At 47.9% G+C, this 23,138-nt stretch overlaps 2 protein-coding genes across 7 annotated transcripts in view; both read right to left on the bottom strand.

Moving 5' to 3' along the window:
* The window catches only part of ARFGAP3 (ADP ribosylation factor GTPase activating protein 3), a 73,401-nt gene extending 59,909 nt beyond the window's left edge, over nt 1-13,492 (bottom strand). Inside the window, exons 1-2 of the mRNA XM_003419722.3 lie at nt 13,328-13,492; nt 966-1,084 (exon numbers count right to left, since the gene is read on the bottom strand). Coding sequence (XP_003419770.2) covers nt 966-1,084; nt 13,328-13,396 — 188 coding nt within the window. The 5' untranslated portion in view covers nt 13,397-13,492. The remainder of the gene's footprint in view (nt 1-965; nt 1,085-13,327) is intronic.
* A 5,950-nt stretch (nt 13,493-19,442) lies between these two features.
* PACSIN2 (protein kinase C and casein kinase substrate in neurons 2) overlaps nt 19,443-23,138 on the bottom strand; it is a 176,594-nt gene continuing 172,898 nt past the window's right edge. For all 6 annotated transcript variants that reach the window (XM_064283413.1, XM_003419804.4, XM_010599290.3 and 3 more), the window contains one exon: nt 19,443-21,369. In XM_064283413.1, the coding sequence (XP_064139483.1) occupies nt 21,257-21,369 (113 nt within the window). In that variant the 3' untranslated portion in view covers nt 19,443-21,256. The remainder of the gene's footprint in view (nt 21,370-23,138) is intronic.

Raw genomic sequence — 23,138 nt, 5'->3', positions numbered from 1 at the left:
ACATTCTTTAAGTCATACTATAAAATTGCTCGCTACAATTCCAAATCTCCTGCCTAGCTGGTCCCTTCCCTGGAAAAAGACACGGCAGGGACACAGGTGAACTGGCTGGAGGCGGCTGGCAGGAATGCAGGCCTGAGCCCCAGCCGCTCAGGGGCCCTGGAAGCCGACATCAGAAGCCTTGCTCTGCTTCCAAGCCCTGAGTCTGGCAGGGGCTTCTTTTATTATTTCTGTTATTATTTCCATTTATTTTACTTCACACAAAGGCACTGCCTGCCTCCCACTGGCCTGTGGGGATATGTCTGCCTGGAGTGCAGGGGGTGGGACACCTTTCTCTGATGGACACAAAGCACCATGTAGGCTACTGCCTGAGAGTGTCAAAAGTAGAAGAGAGTTCACTCTCCAGAAGGAACCAATGGCAGTCCAAATCTTAAGGCAAAAACAGAAGAAAGACCCTTATGGCATAAACATTTGAGACTGAGGCTAAAATTCATACAAAGATCACCTGTGATATTAGTGTCCCTGGAAGCTATAGCTGTAGGATTAAGCTGGAAGTGAACCCCAGTACATGAGAACTTTCTGCCATCTACGTGAACTCTCCACCTTGATGGGCAGGACGGACCCACAGAGCATGAACTCCCTTCTACCATCAGTGTGCTCTAGCAAGAATTATCAGACGCTAACAAAAGGAAAGGAATAACTGTCTCAAAACTCTCCATTCCGACTTCATACAAGATTTTCAACACCGCTGCCTCTGTCTCGGACACAGGTCCCCATATAATACTAAATGGATAGAAAATCAGTCTTTTCCCACCTTAATTACATAAAGTTTCAATCTCCATAACTTGTAATTAACCTCTCATTTTACTTAACATCAAAGCAAACATACAGAGGAAGGGGAAGGAGGCCCAGGCAACAATGCAGTCACTCCTCCCCGCCAGCCCCCGTAATGAGGAAACCGTACTTACCGGATAAAACTCAAGTGAACACCAAGGGATCGATGGGACCCTGAGCAATCGATGCAAAGAAACACCCCATGGGTTATGCTCGCCCAGCTGGGATTTTTGGCACCACAATCAAAACATACCTGAAAGGAAAAACAATTCCGTTATGAATGAAACGTGGCCCCCGGCTTACGGTGGGTCCCATTCCTCAGACCGTCATAAGTCAGCTCTGACATGTCGAACACCTTATTATTCTTTTAGATTTCATTATTATTGCCTTTTATTATCAGTATCTTTATAAATCTGATCTTTACTTGTCTTTGGGGGTTGGAAACATTATATATAAACTTACATATATATTTTATTACATCTCAAACCCAATGCCGTCGAGTCGATTCCGACTCATAGCGACCCTATAGGTCAGAGTAGAACTGTCCCATAAAGTTTCCAAGGAGCACCTGGTGGATTTGAACTGCCATCCCTTCGGTTAGCAGCTGTAGCGCTTAACCACTACGCCACCAGGGTTTCCGTATTTTATTACATACACACATAAAAAAAATACACAAATCATTGAAGAAAAAAATAAGTTCAGTTCATCTTAACTTGAATACTTCCTAAGTCGGGGACGGAGTAAGAGGGACACTGAGTACCCCTAAAGGGTTGGCAACATTTCTGTTCATCTTGCTGTCCTTCTCTACCAGCACTGGGCCTGTACATGGTTGGTAAATGTTCAGTAAACGTATGTGTAATTGATTTATATATTTTTGTATTTCCTACAGAGCCTGAAAAGTAATGCCCACTCATCGTAGGCACTCAGCAAATATTTGTTCATCAATGAACAACTTCCAAAATTTACTGCAAGTTCGAAAATTACCATTAGCCCCTTAAACACTGACTGAAGTCAAAGATTCTTCATCTGATCCCTGGACATAAAAGCACTCTAAAATATACAGTCCTTGTCACAGAAATTAATATTTATATTTAATTAAGTTCAGGACAACAGAATAGTAAAAATTCTACTAATGAGAGAATTGGTTGTAATTTTTTAATTAAAAATTTTTAACAATTTTCAGAAGAAGAATACGTTACAGACACTGTATAGGCAGAGCCACCGATGTGAGGGTTGTCCAAACTATAATGATCAAGAAGGATCTGGCTTCTGGCATTTTGAGGGAGCCCTGGTGGCGTAGTAGTTAAGAGCTATGCTTGCTAACCAAAAGGTTGGGAGTTCAAATCCACCAGCCGCTCCTTGGAACCTTATAGGGGCAGTTCTACTCTGTCCTATGGGGTTGCTATGAGTCAGAACTGACTCAATGACAATGGGTTTCTGACATTTTGAGGGCAACACAAGAGAGAAAACCTGAGTGGATTTTCCAAAGCCGCTCACCATGACAGGCTGGAATTAGACGCGCGAGAGTGGGGGTGTGGAGTGACAACTGACATGAAAAGTGCCAGTTGATTTACCTCACGTTATTGTATTTTATTTTTTATAATTTATTTTTTGTTGTTGTTGAGAATATTCAGCAGTTTCTACATGTACAATTCAGTGACACTGATTCCATTCTTGGAGTTGTGCAACCATTCTTGCCCTCTTTTTCTGAGTTGTTCCTCCCTCATTAACATAAACTCACTACCCCCTAAGGTTCCTGTCTAATCTTCCAAGTTGCTGTTGTCAGTCCGATCCCATATAGGTCGATCCTCACGGAACACTATGCACAAGGCAAGACATTCTTTACCAGTTATGCTAAACTACTGTTTAGTTTTAAGAAGATTTCAGGGGTTATTTTTGGTTTAAGGTTGAAAGATTACTCAGAACAATAATTTCAGGGGTTCATCTAGCCTCCATGGCTCTAGAAAGTCTGGCTTTCACAAGAATTTGAAATTCTGCTCTATATTTCCCCCTTTTGATCAGGATTCTTCTATAGAATCTTTGATCAAAATGTTCAGTAACAGTAGCTGGGCACCATCCAGCTCTTCTGGTCTCATGGCAAAGGAGACAGACGTTCACAGAGGCAATTAGCCACACATTCCATATCTTCCTCCTATTCCTGACTCTGTTGAATAAAGATCAATTGTGCTCTGGATACCTCATGTTTATGGATTGCCTGCTGTACACCAGGCACCACAACACGTGCTGTGGTACAAGAAGTGCGAGAGGCCATTTGCATTCCTTCTTTTACTCAACTACTAGTTATTGTGCACGTCCTACCTGTCAAGTACTCTATCTGGCACTGTGCCAGGTGCCGGACACACAAAGATGATTCAGAAGGAGTCTCCCTCATGAAGCCCACAGTTTAGCAGTCTAACAGGTAATGTAATCAGTTGTAAAATGGTATTGCAGTAAGCAAGGTCAGGATGCAAAAGGTTTTCTAGATGGGATCCAGAAGGCTTTTGAGCTCTCAAGAATAGAGTTTAAAAAGGCAGTAAGTGGCAAAAGAGCCTGGGTGGGAAATGGTCCTGTGGACAGAGGTGATCACAGCAGAGGTTTGGTATGCTCGGCTCAGAGCAGGCCACTTTGAGAATCACTTCTGAGACCAGAGCAGTGGGGTTTCTAAATCGCAGCCTCAGTATCCTGCTAACCCACCAACTAAGATGAGGAATTGCTAGAATATAGCTCCATGCTGGCAAGGATCCTATCTTGGTCACTGGCTTGTCACTGGAGCGTAGCACTGAGCCTGTCACAAAGTTGGAACATACTGAGTACAAATATGGAGGTGGGGCAGGTTGTACAGGTGGACGAGCGAGAGTAGACTCAGATCTGTAGAAATTGAGGTCAGAAAGTCAGAGATACAGGTCTGGCTCTCACATATAACTGCATTGATTGTCTTGTTGAAGTGGGAGACTGCTTTGGGAACAGGGATCATACTTTGTTTTGATACACAATCCTAAACCAAAGTCAAGCTATGCTTTTCTAACAATTAAGTGGAATATCAGCTCTTATGGTGATGAAAAATAGATAACTCTTGACAAAATAAATTTGTTTTGTATAATAATGAGAATAATAGCCACTGCAGAAATAACAATAGCTAACATTGACTGTAAGGAGCCCTAGTGGCGCAACAGTTAAGCTTCTGGCTGCTAACTGAAAGGATGGTATTTCGAACCAATCCAGCAGCTCCGAGGGAGAAAGACCTAGAGATCTGCTCCTAAAAAGATTACAGCTTAGGAAACCCTATTGGGCAGTTGTACTCTGTCACATGGGGTCACTATGAGTCGAAACTGACTTGATAGTACTTAATAAAAACAACATTGAGTGCTGACTCTACATCAGGCTCTGCTCTTACACTTTAACCAATTCAGCCTTCATAACAGCCCTGTGAGAAGGAACTATGATTATCCCCACCTGGGCCAGCTTCCTGGCACGTGCAGGCCCGATGCACTCACACAGGACCCAGTACTTAGAATTCTTAATAATTTTTTAATAAAGGCTTCTGCATTGTCATTTTCATTGGGCCCCACAAATTATGTAGACAGTCCTGATTCCCATTTCAAGAAAACTAAGGAACTGCAAAGTTAAGTAACATGGCTTAGAAGTGTCTCCGGAGCCCCCCCTTTACCCTTCACTACACTGCCGTTCCAAAGAAAAGCAACCCAACAGAATGTGGAAATTATCAAACAATATCATTAACATCACACACAAGTAAAATTTTGCTGAAGGTCATTCAAAAGTGGTTGCAGCAGTACATGGACAGGGAACTGCCAGAAATTCAAGCCGGATTCAGAAATTCAAGCAAGATTCAGGAGAGGACACGGAACAATGGTATCACTGCTGATGTCAGATGGATCCTGGCTGAAAGCAAAGAATAACAAAAAGATGTTTACCTGTGTTTTATTGACTATGCAAAGGCATTCGACCATGTGGATCAAAACAAATTATTATAGGTAACATTGCAAAGAATGAGAAATCCAGAATGCTTAATTTTGCTCACAAGGAATCTGTACTTACACCAAGAGGCAGTCCTTCGAACAGAACAAGGGGATACTGCATGCTTTAAAGTTAAGAAAGGTGTATGTCACGGTTGTATCCCTTCACCATACCTATTCAATCTGTATGCTGAGCAAATAATCCAAGAAGCTGGGGTATATGAAGAAGAATGTGGCATCAGGACTGGAGGAAGACTCATTAACAACCTGCAATAATATGCAGATGACACAACCTTGTTTGCTGAAAGTGAAGAAGACTTGAAGCACTTACTGATGAAGATCAAAGACCGCAGCCTTCAGTACAGATTACACCTCAACATAAAGAAAACAAAAATCCTCACAACTGGACCAATAAGCAACATTACGATAAATGGAGAAAATACTGAAGCTACTAAAAAAAAAAAAAACCAAACCTGTTGCCGTTGAGTCGATTTCAACTCATAGCGACCCTACAGGACAGAGTAAAGCTGTTCCATGGGGTTTCAAGGAGCAGCTAGTGAATTCGAACTGCCGACCTTTTGGTTAGCAGCTGCACCTCTTAACCACTGTGCCACCAGGGCTCTGAAGCTATAAAGGACTTCCTTTCACTTGAGCTCACGACCAACACCCATGGAAGCAGCAGTCAAGAAATCAAACCATGCATCGCATCGGGCAAATCTGCTGCAGAGGACCTCTTCAAAGTGTTGAAAAGCCAAGATGTCACTTTAAGAACTAAGGTGCGCCTGACCCAAGCCATGGTGTTTTCAATCACCTCATATGCATTCCAAAAAGTGGACAATGAATACGGAAGATGGAAGAGGAACTGATGCCTTTGAATTATGACGTTGGCAAACCCAGAACCCAGTGCCATCAAGTCAATTCCGACTCATAGCGACCCTGTAGGACAGAGTAGAACTGCGCAATAGAGTTTCCAAGGAGCGCCTGGCAGATTCGAACTGCCGACCTTTTGGTTAGCAGCCTTAGCACTTAACCACTACGCCACCAGGGTTTCCAACGTTGTTTATGACGTTCGCAAAGCATACTGGATATACCATGGACTGCCAGAAGAATGAACAAATCTGTCTTGGAAGTATAGGCAGAATGTTCCTTAGGAGCGAGGATGGCAAGACTTCATCTCACATACTTTGGACATGTTATCAGGAAGGCCCAGTCCCTGGAGAAGGAAATAAAGCCTGGTAAAGTAGAAGGTCAGCAAAAAAGAGGAAGACCCTCTACAAGATGGACTGACACAGGGGCTGCAACAGTGGGCTCAAGCATAACGACTGTGAGGATGGTGCAGAAACAGGCAGTGTTTCGTTCTGTTGTACATGGGGTCGCTATGAGTCGAAATCAACTCAACAACACCTAACAACAACAACAACACATTGCCTCTCGCACACCACCATGCAGCCCTTCTGTGTCCTTCATTCAATAGACTATCAGTTCCCCAAAGGCAGAAGCCGGGTCTTTTTCTTCATCAACGTACCCTCAATGCTTTGCACAGTGCCTGGCACACTCTAGGTGTTCCATGAATATTTGATGGCTGAATAACTTAAGCAATCTGTGGAAACTAAGGAACAGTACAGAGACAAGACAGGATTGCACAAACTAAAAATCTGACCCATGAGTTAAAACCTTTGATCCACAGTAAATATTCATCAGACAGCAGAGGAAGAAATTGGATACCACATTCTGAAGGAAAATCAACTACCTTTCCTGTCGCATATATCTTAGAGCTCTTTTCCATCCCATTAAATAACTATTCATTGTTATGTAACTATTTCACATCCAAAACTAGTCTTCATCTTTGTTTAGGTAATAGCTTCATAACAATGACCAAATAAAACATTTTTATGAAGAAATATAGCATATGCAGCAAGCAGCCATCTAAGATGCATCAATTGGTCCCAACCCACCTGGAGCAAAGGAGAATGAAGAACACTAAAAACACAAGGAAAATATGAGCCCAAGAGACAGAAAGGGCCACATAAACCAGGCACTCCATCAGCCTGAGACCAGAAGGACTAGATGGTGCCTGGCTACCACCAATGACTGCCCTGACAGGGAACACAACAGAAAGTCCCTGATGGAGCAGGAGAAAAGTGGGGCGCAGAACTCAATTTCATTTCTAGTAAAAAGACCAGACTTAATGGTCTGACTGAGACTGGAGGGGCCACAGAGGACATGGCCACCGGACTCTCTGTTAGCCCCAAAACTAAAATCATTCCTGGAGCCCACTCTTCAGACAAAGATTAGACTAGACTATAAGACATAAAATGATACTGGTGAGGAGTGTGCTTCTTAGCTCAAGCAGACACATGAGACGAAGTGGGCAGCTCCTGTCCAGAGGTGAGATGAGAGGGACAGAAGCTGGTTGAATGGATATGGGAAATACAGGGTGGAGAGGAGGAATGTGCTGTCACGTTGCAGGGAGAGCAACTAGGGTCACGTAACCATGCGTGTATCAGTTTTTGTATGAGAAACTGATGTGAACTATAAACTTTCGCTTAAAGCACAACAGAAAAAGAAAGAAATATAGCATATGCTTGAATGGACATGGGAAATAAGGGTGGAGAGGAGGAGTGTGCTGTCACATTATAGGGAGAGTAACTACAGTCACATAACAATGTGTGTATAAATTTTTGTATGAGAAACTAACTTGAACTGCAAACTTTCACTTTAAGCACAAGGGAAAAAAAAAAAAAAAAGAAATATAGCATGTTACTTAGAACATTACCAGGAAATGTTTTTTTTTTATTGTGCTTTAGGTGAAAGTTTATAGCTCAAGTTAGTTTCTCTTACAAAAATTTGTACATACATTGTTATGTGACCCTAGCTGCTGTACCTGTAATGTGACAGCACACTCTTCCTTTCTACCCCGGATTTCCCATGTCCATTTAACCAGCTCCTGTCCCTTTCTGCCTTCTCATCTCGCCTCTTGACAGGAGCTGCCCATTTAGTCTCATGTATCTACTTGAACTAAGAAGCATGCTCTTCACAAGTATTATTTTATGTCTTATAGTCCAGTCTAATCTCTGTCTGAAGAGTTGGCTTCGGGAATGGTTTTAGTTCTGGGTTAACAGAGAGTCCGGGAGGCCACATCTTCTGGGGTTCCTCCAGTCTCAGGCAGACCATTAAGTCTGGTCTTTTTACTAGAATTTGAGTTCTGCACCACACTTCTTTCCTGCTCCGTCAGGGACTCTCTGTTGTGTTCTCTGTCAGGGTGGTCATCGGTGGTAGCTGGGCACCATCTAGTCCTTCTGGTCTCAGGCTGATGGAGTGCCTGGTTTATGTGGCCCTTTCTGTCTTTTGGGCTAATATTTTCCTTGTGTCTTTGGTGTTCTTTATTCTCCTTTACTCCAGGTGGGTTGGGACAAATTGATGCATCTTAGATGGTCACTTGCTAGCTTTTAAGACCTCAGATGCCACTCACCGAGTGGGAGAGAGAACATTTTCTTAATAAACTTGGTTATGCCAATTGACCTAGATATCCCCTGAAACCATAGGTCCCAGACCCCTGCCCCTGCTACTCTGTCCCTCGAAGTGTTTGGTTGTGTTCAGAAAACTTCTTAGCTTTTGATTTAGTCCAGTTGTACTGACTCCCCCTATATTGTGTGTCATCCTTCCCTTCACCTAAGATAATTCTTGTTTACTATATATTTAGTAAATTCCCCTCTCCTTCCCTCCCCACCCTTGTAACCATCAAAGAATGTTTTCTTGCGTGTTTAAACCTCTTCCTGAGTTCTTATAATATGGTCTCATACAATATTTTTCCTTTTGTGACTAATTTCACTCAGCATAATGCCTTCCAGATTCATCCATGTTATGAGATGTTTCATGGATTCATCGTTGTTCTGTATTGTTGCGTAGCATTCCATTGTGTGAATATACCATAATTTGTTTATCCATTCATTTGTTGATGGGCACCTAGGTTGCTTTCATCCTTTTGCTGTTGTGAACAGTGCTGCAGTAAACATGGGTGTGCATGTATCTACTCATGTGACGGCTTTTATTTCTCTAGGATATATTCCAAGGAGTGGGATTGCTGGATTGTATGGTACTTCTATTTCTAACTTTTTAAGGAAACGCCAAATTGATTTCCAAGGTGGCTGTACCATTTTACACTCCTACCAGCAGTGTATAAGTGTTCCAGTCTCTCCATAACCTGTCCAACATTTATTATTTTGTGTTTTTTGGAGTAATGCCTGCCTCGTTGGAGTGAGATGGTATCTCATGTAGTTCTGATTTGCATTTCCCTAATGGCTACAGATTGTGAGCATTTCCTCATGTATCCGTTAGCCACCTGAATGTCTGCTTCGGTGAAGCGCCTGTTCATATTCTTGGCCCATTTTTTAATTGGGTTATTTGTCTTTTTGTGGTTGAAGTTTTGCTGTATTTTATAGATTTTAGAGATCAGACCCTGATCAGATATGTTGTAGCCAAAACTTTTTTCCCAGTCTGTAGGTTGTCTTTTTACCCTTTTGGTGCAGTCTTTGGATGAGCGTAAGTGTTTGATTTTTAGGAGCTCCCAGTTATCTAGTTTTTCTTATGGTGTTTGTGTATCGTTAGTTATGGTTTATATTCTGTTTATGTCATGTATTAGGGTTCCTAGTGTTGTCTCTATTTTTTCTTCCATGATCTTTATCATTTTAGTTTTTATATTTAGGTTTTTGATCCATTTTGAGTTAGTTTTTGTGCATGCTGTGAGGTATAGATCTTGTTTCATTTTTTTCCAGATGGATATCCAGTTATGCCAGCACCATTTGTTAAAGAGACTGTCTTTTCCCCATTTAACAGACTTTGGGCCTTTGTCAAATATCAGCTGCTCGTAGGTGGATGGATTCAGGTCTGGATTCTCGATTCTGTTCCACTGGTCTATGTATCTGTTGTTGTTCCAGTTCCAGGCTGCTTTGATTACTGCGGTGGTGTAACAGGTTCTAAAATCAGGTAGTGTGAGGCCTCCCACTTTGTTCTTCTTTTTCAGTAATGCTTTATTTATCCAGGGCCTCTTCCCTTTCCATATGAAGCTGGTGATTTGTTCTCCATGCCACTGGAATTTTGATTGGGATTGCACTATAGATCACTTTGGGTAGAACTGACATTTTCACAATGTTGAGTCTTCCTATCCATTAGCAAGGTATGTTTTTCCGCTTATGTAGGTCTCCTAGTTTTTTGCAGTAGCATCTTGTAGTTTTCTTTGTATAGGTCTTTTATGTCTCTGGTTAGATTTATTATCAGGAAATATTTTTGCTCAATGCTTTTATTAACCCTATTGCAAAATATAAATGTTTTCATAGGTGTGTTCTTCATGGAGACCTGGTGGTGTGATGGTTAAGAGTTCGGCTGCTAATCAAAAGGTCAGCAGTTGGAATCCACCATCCACTCCTTGGAAACCCTTATGGGGCTGTTCTACTCTGTCCTGTAGGGTTGCTATGAGTTGGAATCAACCTGATGGCAATGGGTACGGGTTCTTCATAATAGAAATAATAACAAAATATAGCTCACATTCATTGACATCTAATATATGTTGCTGGACAATGACCAAGGAAGACCGAAGAAGAGTTGATGCCTTTGAATTATGGTGTTGGTGAAGAATATTGAATATACGATAGACTGCCAGAAGAACGAACAAATCTGTCTTAGAAGAAATACAGCCAGAATACTCCTTAGAAGCACAGGTGGTAGGGCTTTGTCTCACATACTTTGGACATATTAACAAGGACCAGTCCCTGGAGACGGACATCATGCTTGGTAAAGTGGAGGGTTGGCAAAAAAGACGAAGTCCCTCAAAAAGATGGATCGACATAGTGGCTGCAACAATGGGTTCAAGCATAATAATAGCGAGGATGGCACAGAACCAGACAGCGTTTTGCTCTGTTGTACATGGGGTCACTATGAGTCGGAACTGACTCAACAGCACCTAACAACAACAACACTCTGCCTCTTGCAAACCGCCATGCAGCCCTTCTGTGTCCATCGTTCTCTAGTGTATCAGCTCCCCGAAGGCAGAAGCCGGGCCTTTTCTGACTCAACAGCAGCTAACAACAACAATACACGCAGGTAGGTCCCCAGATGGCACAAGCAGTTTGCACTTGTCTGCTAACCTAAAGGTTGGCAGTTCGAACTCACTCAGCAATACCGTGGAAAAAAGGTCTGGCAACCTGCTTCTGTAAAGATTTTAAAAACCTGTTGCTATCGAGTCAATTCCAACTCATAGCAACCCTACTGAGCACAGTAGAATTGCCCCCGTAGGGTTTCCAAGGAGCAGCTGGTAGATTCTAACTGCCAACATTTTCGGTTAGCAGCCGAACTCTTAGCCACCGTGCCACCAGGTGCAGTTGTTAGGCACCTGGCTAGTAACCAAAAGATTGGTTGTTCAAGCCCACCAGCCTCTCCGCAGGAGAAAGACGTGGCAGTCTGCTTCCATAGAAATTACCACTTTGGAAACCCTATGGGGTAGTCCTACTCTGTCCTATCGGGTGACTATGAAACAGAACTGACCCGACTCTGGAGAGATTACAGCCAAGAAAACCCTACGGAGCAGTTCTACTCTGTGACACACGGGCTCATGATGTGTCTGAATCAACTCAACGGTGACTTTTTTTTTTTTTTAATATATGCAGGTACAGCTCTGAGTGCATTTCTTAGATTATCTCATTTAATTCTCACAATAACCCTTTGAGTCGCAATGAGCTCCTGCCCTCGTTTTCACATCAGGGAAATATTATACAAAGTGGCCAAGTAACTTGCCCAAGGGTAACAGAGCTAGAAAGTGGCAGAGTCTGAGTAATAATCTATAAGCAAGCCCACAGATGTCCCTCCAGAAGTATCTCTTAGGATAAAGACACTGACTTTATATTCTGAAGGGGCCGCCCTTCCTCTGATGAATTCAGCGAGAGAGAACACGTGTTGATCTGTTTCTGTGATAAAGGCGACAGAAAAAATTCTAGTCTCTACACTGTTCAGTGCAGATCCTAATCTTGCCTAGTTATACAGTAACCACTGTTTATAAACAGATCAATCCAAATTTGAAAATCAAGAAAATACCACAGAAATGTGGCACTGGGGCTTTCTCCTCCTGGCTTTCCTATATCCGGCAGACATCACCCCCAATAAACTGTTTCCTACCTCCCTCCTCTGAGGCTGTAAAAATACGGGTGCTCCTCCATCATCAAGTAGCCCTGGTGGGCAATGGGTAAACACTTGGCTAACGAAAAGGTTGGCGGTTCGAATCCACCCAGCAGCTCTGAGGGAGAAAGACCTGGCAATCTGTTTCCACAAAGATCACATGCTAAAAAATCCTCAGGGGCAGTTCTACTCTGTAACACATGGGGTCGCTATGAGTGGGAATCAACTTGATGACATCCAACAACAACCACCACTATGAAGAGTTAAAACCACCTGAATTTTGTAAAACTCTGGGATTTTCTATGCCATCATTTCCAGGCTCAGGACCAAGCTTGGTAACAGCTGTTCACTTGAGAGGTGGGAGTAGGGGTCTGGTAAAGGCCAGGGCCCTTGCAGGCCCTGTGGACAGAGGGACAGAGCTTCTGCCACTGGAGGGGTGGGGAGCATCCACGCTGACAGGGCAGCCCTTTGCACTCTGACCTGTGATCCTCCGCTGAGTGTGTCGGGTCACGTTCTCCAGATGCGTCATCACACCTCCAACCAGTTGCAAAAAGTTGTCAAAGTTTTAGCGGGGGCGGGGGGGGGGCGGAGGGAGAGGAAACAGCCTCTGAAGAAAAAAGAAAACCCCAATCTCCAAAGAGACCCAAACTGAGAAAAGTAAAGGGTGTGTGATCAACTTTCTTAGCAAAGGAGAAAAAAGCTGGAAACCATCGAAGAGACCACTCAGCAGCTTCGTCGGATAGGAAAACTGACCAAGGCTACCACTAGGGGACAGAGGGACTCACCCGGGCTCCCACAGGATGCGGAGGGGGCTAGTCGAGCTTTCCCCAGCACCCTGAGCTGCCAGCTGGGGTTTCTGAGGCTTGGGGTCACAGGCGGTCCCAGCGTCTGACCCCGGCTGGATCACAGGTGCCTCGTGATGTCCTCCCTCAGCCTTCTCTGGGGGGGTCCCAATATCCACCCCAATATGAGGAGCCCCCCGGTGCTTGCCCCCCAGGTGCTCACCCCCTGCCCTCTCAAGAGCTCACACGTGTCGACCCACCGGGCGCCCCCTCAGCATATGCTCCCGGCCTGGTGACAGGAGCCCCCAGGGGCCTGCCCCCCACCCGGTGACAGGAGCCCCCAGGGGCCTGCCCCCCACCCCAGGAGCCCCCAGGAGCCCCAGTGCCCGCCCCGCCCGGAGCCCTGGGCGTGAGCCCCCTCCCGGGCCCTCCTTGGTCCCGACAGGCGAGGCCCAGGCCGCCGCGGCCCCACAGTGCGACGTGTCACAGCCAGGCGGCTCCTCCTCCCCGCAGGGCCGCACGCGAGGTCCGGCAGGGATGCCCGGCAGGCCCCAGCACGCCCGGCGGCCCTACCTTATTAGTGGGCACCGAGCGGAGGCGCTTGAAGATGGTCAGGATGTCCTGCTTGCTGGGGTCCCCCATCGTCACCGGAGAGCCGGGGTGCTGCTGGCTCCGCCAACTCGGATGGGCGGAGGAGGAGCGGTTGCCGCCTCCCGGAGAAGGACGACGGCCGGGGGGCGGGGCTGAGCGTTACGGCCAGGCCCCGCCCCGGAAGGGCCCGCCCCGGCTCCGCCCCGGAAAGGCCCGCCCCGGCTCCGCCCACAAACGAGGCGCACGCGCCGCTCTCCGTCCCTAAGGGCCCAGGCCTTGCCGGACGCTGGCCCCGCCCCTCCTAAGCCCCGCCCCCGGCGCTGCCCGCGTGCGTGTGAGGGTGGCTCTCCTTCTCCCGCCTTTGCCAGCACTATCGCGAGCAGCTTCCCCCGGGGGTTGCTGGGCACCGAGCCCGGGTGGGGAGGTGCGACTGGCTCTGTTTGGGCTGGTTGGTCCTCATTCGACTGATGGAATACCTCCACGGCCAAGGTCTTCTCGCATCCTTCCCGCGAGGACAGCAGAGCCAGGCACTTCAAATGCCAAAGGAGGAAACTGAGGCAAAGGGCCTCCCCGCCTTCTGTCCCTGGCGCCAGAGGACTGGAGCCTGAAGCCCACCCGGACCGCTGGCTTTTCCCTAGTCGCCTTGTTTTTTTCCTCCCCTCAGCTAAGGCTGAAGGAGCCCTGGTGGTGTAAAGGTTAAACGTTAGGCTGCTAACTGAAAGGTCAGCGGTTCGAACTCGCCAGCTGCTCCGCAGGAGAAAGACCTGGCAATCTGCTCTTATAAAGATTACAGTTTAGGAGACCCAATGCGGAAGTTCTGCTCTGCCACATGGGGTCACTGGGAGTCACAGTCTACTTAATAGCACCTAACAGCAACGTCTGAGGCCGAGCCCTAGATGGGGAAGCTTTCTACCCTGGAAAACTGGTTTTCTTAAAGTTTACTTAATGGGTAGAATGTAGTCAAGAGACCAGTCCTCCCTGAAGCAAAAAGTACTCAAACTGAAGAGTGTAGACAGGAAAAGATGCTTGACTTTGAACCCCAGTGCCTCCTGGCCTACTTCTTCCCCTTTGGCTACTATTTCTAATTGTTGTTAGCTGTAGTGGACTCCCCCCAACTCATGGTGACCCCATGCAGGCACAACTGGGCTGGACCATTGTTATCCATAGGGTTCCATTGACTGATTTTCAGAAACAGATGGCCAGGCCTTTTTTCCTAGTCTGTCTTTGTCTGGGAGCACTGCTGAAATCTGTTCAGCCTCATAGCATCATGCAAGCCTCCACCGATAGATGAGAGGTGGCTGCACTTGAGGTGCACTGGCCAGGAATTGAACCGGGGTCTCCCGGATGGAAGGCGAGAATTCCATCACTGAACCACCACTGCCCTAGCTAGCTACAAGGGTTTAAACCCATGGAGGAGGTACCTCTTTTATAACAGTGGGTGTGGAGCTGCTAGAAAGGTGTTGCCTGAGGTTGGATGGTGCGGTGGAAGGGTAACAGGTTTGGAAGTCAAATATAATACCTTGGCTGCAGTCTCACTGCAGCCACTTTATAATGCTGTAAACTTGGTCAAAACACTTCACTTTTCTGAACTTTAAAACGCTCGTCTATACGATGGGTTTACAGATGAAGAATCAGTGCTGGGCAGCACAGGAGGGCAGCTTCCCAGTGAAGCCCTGGAAAAGCCTTTAGCAGTGGTCTTTCCACTTTTAGAAGCTGAGAGTGTTTACTCAACTCAAGATGTCTAGTTAGATACCGTGAGGAGAAGTTGGAAGCTTGTAGGGAATGGAAACCCATAAAAATCCAGGTTTGGAACTTTTCCAAAGAAGGAAAATTTATTACCTTCCAGAACAACAATCAACTTTAGCAAACAACTCTGTTAGAAAGTTCTTCCTTATATTGAGTCAAGTCTGGACAGATGATAGATGTTGCTAAGGGTTTCTCCACCAAGATGGGGAAGGTATCAGGCCTTCTCTGGAAAGCAGTGTCCTAACACCTCATTTCTAGCCTGAATGAGCAGGAGAAGGAGCCTCTTTTAAAGGTACCAAAAGATAGTAAGGATTATAGAGAATGAGGGAAAAAAAAAAAAACTAAAAGGATAGCCTGGAAGAATGAAACTGAGGACGAGGATGAGGCTTGAGCTCTGAGGGACAGTGCAAAGGAGGGCTCTGAAAGCAGAATCCAGGCAAACAGACAGGCCTACATGGCCTCTGGGTAATTATCCTTGTTATTTATCTCCCCGCCCCCCCCCCCCCCCCCCGCCAAGGAGGGGCCCTGGTGGCTCAGTACTTAAGTGCTTGGCTACTAATGGAACCCACCAGCCGCTCCTCGGGAGAAAGGTGTGGCAGTCTGCTTTGGTAAAGATTTACAGCCTTGGAAACCCTATGGGGCAGTTCTGCTGTCCTATAGGGTCCTTATGAGTCTGAGGGATAGTAGAACGAAGGAGGGCTTTATTGTTATCATTTCATTTACTTTGTTATTGTTGAGAACACAACAGTAGAACATACCCCAATTCAACCATTTCTACATGTGCAATTCAGTGACATGGATTACATTCCTGGAGTTGTGCAACCAGTCTCACCCTCCTTTTCTGAGTTGTTCCTCCCTCATTAATGTAAATTCACTGCGCCCTGAAGTTCCCATCGAATCTTTCAAGTTGCTGTCGTCAATTTGATCCCATAAACCTAGGTCTCAAAGAGCATAATGCTCAAGGCAGATCTTTTTATACTAGTTAAGCTGAACTATTGTTTGGTTTTAAGATAGAAGACGGCTTTGAAAGAAGGGCCCAGACAAATAGCCATGTCCCCACAGCCTCTGTGTAATTGCCCTGGGTATTTATCTTTTATGAAGGCAGCCTGGTAAGGCTGTGGCCAACCGAAAGGGCATTTTGCTTATTTAGTGCAATTACAGCGGAACGGGAGCTTGCTGAAAGCCAAATGCCACCCTAAGGAAAAGCTAGACATGTCTAGACAGTCATACGCTGCATCACAAAGTGCAGACAGGCAAAAGATCTTGACACTTGCCCCTTGCCCCTGGAGGACACCACCAGTGGACTTTAGTTAGGGCTGATGAGGACACAGTGAACTATCTCTTAGGCCCATCGTTTCTGTGCAGGTCGGGTCACCCCCAGCTGGAGGTCCTCCCTCCTCATCTGCCCCAGCCTGACTTCCTGCCCAGGTGGGAGTCAGGCAACCTGTTATGAGTTGAATCGTGTCCCCTAAAAATGTGTCAACTTGGCCATGATTTCCAGTGTTGTGATTGTCCACCATTTTGTGATCTGATGTGATTTTCCTATGTGTCGTAAATCCTACCTTTATGATGTTAATGAGGCCTGCTTAGAGGTGTTATGTTAATGAGGCCAGACTCAATCTATAAGATTAGGTTGTGTTTTAAATCAATCTCTTTTGAGATATAAAAAGACAGAAGTGAGCAGAGAGACAGGGGGATCTCATACCACCAAGAAACAAAAGCCAGGAGAATAGTACACTCTTTGTACCTGGGGTCCCTGTGCTGAGAAACTCCCCAACCAGGGGAAGACTGATGACAAGGACCTTACCCAGAGCTGAATTTGGACTTCTAGCCTCCTAGACTGTGAGAGAATAAATTTCTCTTTGTGAAAACCATCCACTTATCGCATTTGTGTTATATAGCAGCCTAGATAACTAAGACATGCCCCTTCCCTTCAGTGAAGGGTAACAGCTAAAGGAGCCCAGGGTTACCCCGCCCCTTAGGGCCTTGGGGAGTTGGGAGTCCCTTGTTTGTCCTCATTTCCTGAGACTTGTGGGCTGCGACCTCCAGAACCCAGCATACCCCCCTCATCAGCTCTCCTGCCCTTCCCTCCATCGGGCTCTGGGCTCCCACCCCGCGACAGGACTCCTGCTCTAAGCCCAGTTCTTCATGTTTGTCCTGGCACCATAGTTTCGCACACAGTAGGTGCTTAATAAATGCTTGGTAAATGCATGAGTCAGCCCACTGCAGGCCAGGGGCAGATAAACAGGAAGAGGGAGCCAGCCGATTCCCTGCCAGGAGGGGCTGCTCACGGGCCAGGCCTCCCTCAGCCCCCCAACCAGTTGCCCTGTGACAGTGGGCAAGCCTCTTCTTCCCCTCACTTGGCCTCAGTTTCCCCATGAGCAATGAGGGGGTTGGTTGGTCAGGTGGTCCACAGGGGCCCCTCTCAACCTCCCAGTCTCTGTCCTGACAGGGTGTGAGGGGTCCCTTCCTGGGACACAGGCCAGGCCAGGTGTGGGGAGAGGCCTTGCAAGTGTTCAGGCGGATACGGTCCCTGCAGCCAAGCCCAGAAGGCAGAGGCCTGTAGGGACCTCCAGGGAGCCAGAACCCTGCCGGCTCTCTGACACCTCCCTAAGAGCCAGCAGTCAGCTCAGGGCCACTGGGGCCCCTGAGGGTGCCATGTGAACAGTTGGTGGCAACAGCGGTCCAGGGAGAGAAGGGCGGTTTGGCTGGAGCGTGGCTGTGGGGAGGGAAGGAGGGAGAGGTAAAGAGGACTTGGTGGCTCAGTGTGGAGGGCGCAGGAGGGGGAGCTGAGGATGTCAAGGGTCCTGGCTGGGGGCCCACGAGGATTGAGGTGTCCCGGAGTGCCTGTGCCCTGACTCAGACCCACCAGCCGGGAATCCAGGCATCACTCTTGGCTTGAGAAACTAAGATTCAGAGGGCCAGGCGACTTGCTAGGCTAAGTGAGGTTCCCAAGCCCACCCCTGAGGGCGGGACAGGAGAGGGAGGTGGGCAGTGAGAAGCCCTGTGGGATTTCCTACAGGACGGCTGAGGATTGGGCGAGGGGCTTCGGGAATCAGGTGAGGGGCTGCAGGATTGGGCACAGGGTTGCGGGGAGGAGGCGAGGGGCCTCGGAGACAGTGAGGGGGGGCTTTGGGAAATCAGGTGAGGGGCTGCAGGGACTGGCACGGGGCCCCAGGGACTGGGTGAGGGACTGCAAGAAAGGACCTCTGAGTGGAGGCAACAGTGAGTGCCCAGGCTGTTTCATGGAACCTTTTGAGGTTGGAGCACCCTGGGCTGTTTGCCCTATACCGTCCAGCAGAGGGCAGCAGTGAAGGGGCTGGGTTTAAATCAAGGTTCTGCTTGTAAGACTTGAACCTTTGCCAAGTTTCCAAACCAGTTTCCTCTTCTGCAAAATGGGGTAACCGAGTGGGTGAGCCCACCAAGCCGGGTGCCAAGGACTGGCCGGCACAGCAGGCTCAGCCGGCTCGGTGCCACGGTCTCCACTCTGGTGTCAAGGCGGCTGGCTGGGGCCCTGGGAGCGGCTCAGGCCCTCAGGCACCAGGATCCTGCTTCCGGCCCCTCCTCCCGCCCTGCCCTACCCTGTCTCTGCCGTTCCCAGTGGGCATGCTCGCTCGGGCTGCAGGGGCAGAAACTGGTGTCCACCTGAGCAGCAGGAAGTCCTGATGGGCTTGGGGCCCGCCTCAGAAGCCGGGGGAGCAGGGCTGTCACCCATCAGACACAGCGACACCGCAGGACACCCACCTGCCTCACTCCTGCTCCTTGTGAGGGCCCTTGAGACGTGTGTGTGTGTGTGTGTGTGTGTGTGTGTGTGTGTGGCTCTTGAGGCCAGAAGTTTCCCTAGGAATGCGACACAGCACCACCCACCAGCTCTGACTGCCTGAGTCAGCCTGGCTCCGGGAGCCTGCTCCCTCCTCTGTAAAGCGGGGAGGCTGACCCCCACCCACAGGGCTGCTGGGACCGATGTCAGTAAGGAGCATGGGAGCCAACACACAGTAGGTGCTTGTGAAAGTGGGCTTACAGGAGAAATGAGGGCGACGCGTGGTCCTGTGCTACTGCTCGGTCCCAGGCGGGGAGGGAAGCGTCAGCCTGCTACTCACAGGGGTGGCCCGGGTTGTGCAGTGGTAGGTTTCAGGGAGAGGGGAGCCCCAAGGCGCACAGGTGCCTCAAATCCCCACACCCTGGCTTGGCAAGGGCGGTGGGACAGGGCCATGGCCCCTGGGCAGGGGTCCTGTGTCCTGGCCTCACCCAGCCCCAACACTGGTAACCACCAATGAAGGCACAGGTCCACCAGGCCCACCACTGACATGACAGTGGCGACGTTCGCACGACCAAGACACTTCCACGCGCATGAGATCAACTGTTTTATTGATTTTCTAAAATACTATACGTTTAAGAAATGCCTAAACTTAAAAGACTTGACAATTTTTGGTAAATCTGTAGCATAAGAATGAGGATTTCTGCTGGTAAGTTTTCATGACAAACACATACAGACATTCACTTTCCAAGCAAGACATCAAGCTCACTGGAAATGCTATCGATGCATAGCTTGTGATGGCGGCAGTCGTCTCCCCAGGTCTGAGCTACACAAAATAGAGGGTCCCTTCCTACCCCATGCTGTGATCACAATGGAGCTTCCTGCCGCCCACCTCAGCTCCCGCAGGACTGAGGACACTTGGGAGACCCTGGTGCTGTGGACAAGACCTGGCCTTTGTTTGCTCACAAAGAACACGATGACTGTGAAATCTGCAGCTGCTGGGATGACACGGGAGTTCTTACAGTGTTCTGCTACGGAAAGGGCTAAGGCTACTTAAATGCTGGCCTCGCTGCTGGCCGGAGTGGGTGGGATTTCACTACAGCTGATCTCTCCACCTTAGAGCCTGGTCCACCAGCCAGGCTCATGCGCCAAGGTCACGGGCTTCAAGCAGTTTACAAATTATATTTTTACGCAAATAATGCATGCCTTCTATGTTTGCCAACCGCGCCCTGCCCTGGTGAGGTATTTTCATAAGCACCACTGCTATGCCAATTTTTTTTTACATGTGGCTGTAAAAAAATTTAGCCTAGTGAGCTTACAAAAATATCTTGTGGGGGGAGGGCACAGTTGGCAAACAAATGTAGGTGAGCGTTATTTGCGTAAAATAGGTAAACCCACCGTCAAAAGCCATTCACTCTCATTAACACAGTAGACAAGCTCTTTAGATTCTCTGAACATCAAATAATATATACAGATATACAAGACATGACAGTCTAGTAGAAAGCATCTTTATCTTACAGACACAATGGCTTGAAGTTGGTCTTCTTTTAACTTTCCAAATCACTGAGAGAATTGTTAATTTGCAAAAGAGTCGAGTTTAAGCAAGCAGAGAGTGAAAATGGTTTTGAAATATGGCGACTTCTACATGTCCTGCATAGGTTATTTCCGGGACATGCACTCAGACGCCCCCCGTGCTTGAAGGGCGTTCACAAGCTGATGGTTCCCATCTTTCTCCGCCTCTTGCCTCAAACATCATCTGTCTAAATGGGCTACGTTTCCCGCAGCTTAACCCGTGCGGTGCGTGGGCGATTAACAATACAACGTAGAAACAGATCATTTCATCCAGACTGGTGTACATCAATTTATGCCATAATTTAAGAATGAATGGAAGAACAAGGTATATAAAAAAGTATAACTGTACACAGCCTTTAAATTAAAAAAAAAAAACTCAAAATCTTCACTCAGAAAATGGCGTGTGAGTTTGTTCATTCAGGTTGGAGGGAGTGGGACTTGTCGGAGAGTGGTCGGTGGAGGAGAAACCAGCGATGACCACAATGGTGTGGGGAGAGAAGGAAAGACACGGTAGAGAACACAAATCCGTGATAAGCCAAGGAGCACAGCGGTGGGCGAGCGAGAGGGCCCGGCTAGTTCTCTGTTGTGCTCGGTCCTGTGCTCAGGCCTCTCCGTGCGCTGTGGGAAGGGGCCACATCCCAGATGAAATGACCAGTTCGTATGCCTTCGAGGGACACAGTGAAGCCAAGAGCAACGGAACCATCCTCTTTTGCAGGAAAAGGAGTGGACGCCCCACACGGCTGGCTGGGGGTGCTGGAGGTGCCGCTGCCCCGGGCCAGCAGCTAACGGAGCAAACAGCCGTCTCTAGCCCCCACCAGCCTGCCCACTGGCCCCAGTCACTGGATTGCCTCCACATAGTTTGCCGGGTACAGACCAATGTCTCCGTTGTCCAAGCGGCCTTTGCACCAGCCCTGCTCATCCTCGTCCTCTATCTTGGTCAGCTCATCCCCTGCAAGACAAAGAGGTTGCAGACTCATGACAGGGGGGCGACCCTCTGACCTGGTGAGTCAGAGAGCTGGTCCTCACACCTTAGCCCTGACCTGGGACCAGCTTCTGAGCCCAGAAGAATCTCTAACCTGGTGGGAGGGGCAGGTATTCTCCTAGGGGTGGGGGGCACAAAGGCCTGCTTATTTCGTTGTTACATTGTATCTCAAGCTGCTTTGTCATCAGGGGAGCCTCTGAGGGATCTAAAGACCCACATGGCTAACACCACACCCTGAGCAAGCAGTCATCATGGCTCCCACGGAGACACAGGATTAATACTGCAGGATGCGTGCCCTCCCACTCGCCCCAGTCCTGGGCAGAGAACCCCCTCCCAGGGCCCGTGTGCCCTCCCACCCGTCCCAAGCCTGAGCAGAGAACCCCCTCACAAGGCACTGGCCGGCTCCTGTCTAGCCCTTGCCCTCCCTCCTGCACTGGGGTCCAGCCACCAGCTGTCTTGTATCCTGTAGCACTTGTGGTGGCCTTTGCGTCCTTCTTTGATCTCATTCTGCTCTGTCAGACTATTAGCCATGGGAGGGGCAGGGACCACGTCTGTCTGTCATATCTATCGTTCTGTCCCCAGCACCGACCTCAGGGCTAATACACAGTGGACACCTCCTCCTGACCCTCTGAGAAGGAGCCGTTGGTCTTGCTCTGGAATCTCTCCGTGGCTGTTTGTTCGGGAGGTTTGATTTATCTTTTGTTTATTCAACTATGAAGGAGCCCTGATCCTGGGCCAGGCCCTGTGCAGGGCAGCAGAGACAGATGGGAGGAAGAGAGAAAGCCTGGCCTCTCAGGAGACACAGCATGCTACAAGGTGGGTTTGAACTGCTGTCCTTTCGGTTAGCAACCAAATGCTTAACCACTGTGCCTCCAGGGCTCCTCGTGGGTACATATAAAATGTGTATGTGTGTGTGGGTAGGCCTGGTGATCTACTTCTGAAAATTAGCCAGTGAAAACCTTATGAACAGCAACAGAACACTGTCTGATATAGCGTGTCTGAGTAGGTGTGTATAAATGTGTGTGTGTGTGTGTGTGTGTGTGGAGTTGCTGTTGTTAGATGCTGTTGAGTTGATTCCTAGTTGCTGCTGAGTTAGTTGATTCCAACTCATGCCAACCCCACTGTGTGCAGAGTAGAACTGCTCCATAGGGTTTTCAAGCAGATCGCCAGGCCTTTCCTCCAAGGTGCCTCTGGGTGGATTCGAACTGCCAACCTTTTAGATAGAACTCATGTGCTTAACTGTTTATGCCACCCAGGGACTGTGCATGGGCTAAATATATATAAAATGTGTGTATATGTGGGAATAAAAACCAAAAACCAAACCTGTTGCTGTCGAGTTGATTCTGACTCATAGCAACCCTATAGGGCAAAATAGAAACCCTATAGGACAGGGTTTCCAAGGAACGCCAGGCAGATTCAAACTGCCAACCTTTTGGTTAGCAACTGTAGCACTTAACCACTATGCCACCAGGGTTTCCATTTGTGGGAGTAGGTATGTCTAAAACGTGTGTTTAAAACATGTGCATGGGTGTGTGGGTAGCTGTGTGTTATGGACTGAATTGTGTCCTCCTGAAGTATGTGTTGGAACCGTAACCCCTATACCTGTGGACATAGTCCCACTTGGGAATGAGGATTTCCTTATTATGTTAACAAGGCCATATCTGAGTTCGGAGTGTCTTAAGCCAATCACTTTTGAGGTTTGAAAGAGCAGATTAGGCACTGAAGCATGTAATCAC

Source organism: Loxodonta africana, chromosome 4 (assembly GCF_030014295.1).
Source record: "Loxodonta africana isolate mLoxAfr1 chromosome 4, mLoxAfr1.hap2, whole genome shotgun sequence".
Classification (NCBI taxonomy): Eukaryota; Metazoa; Chordata; class Mammalia; order Proboscidea; family Elephantidae; genus Loxodonta; species Loxodonta africana.
This window is presented reverse-complemented; position numbering and strand designations above follow the sequence as displayed.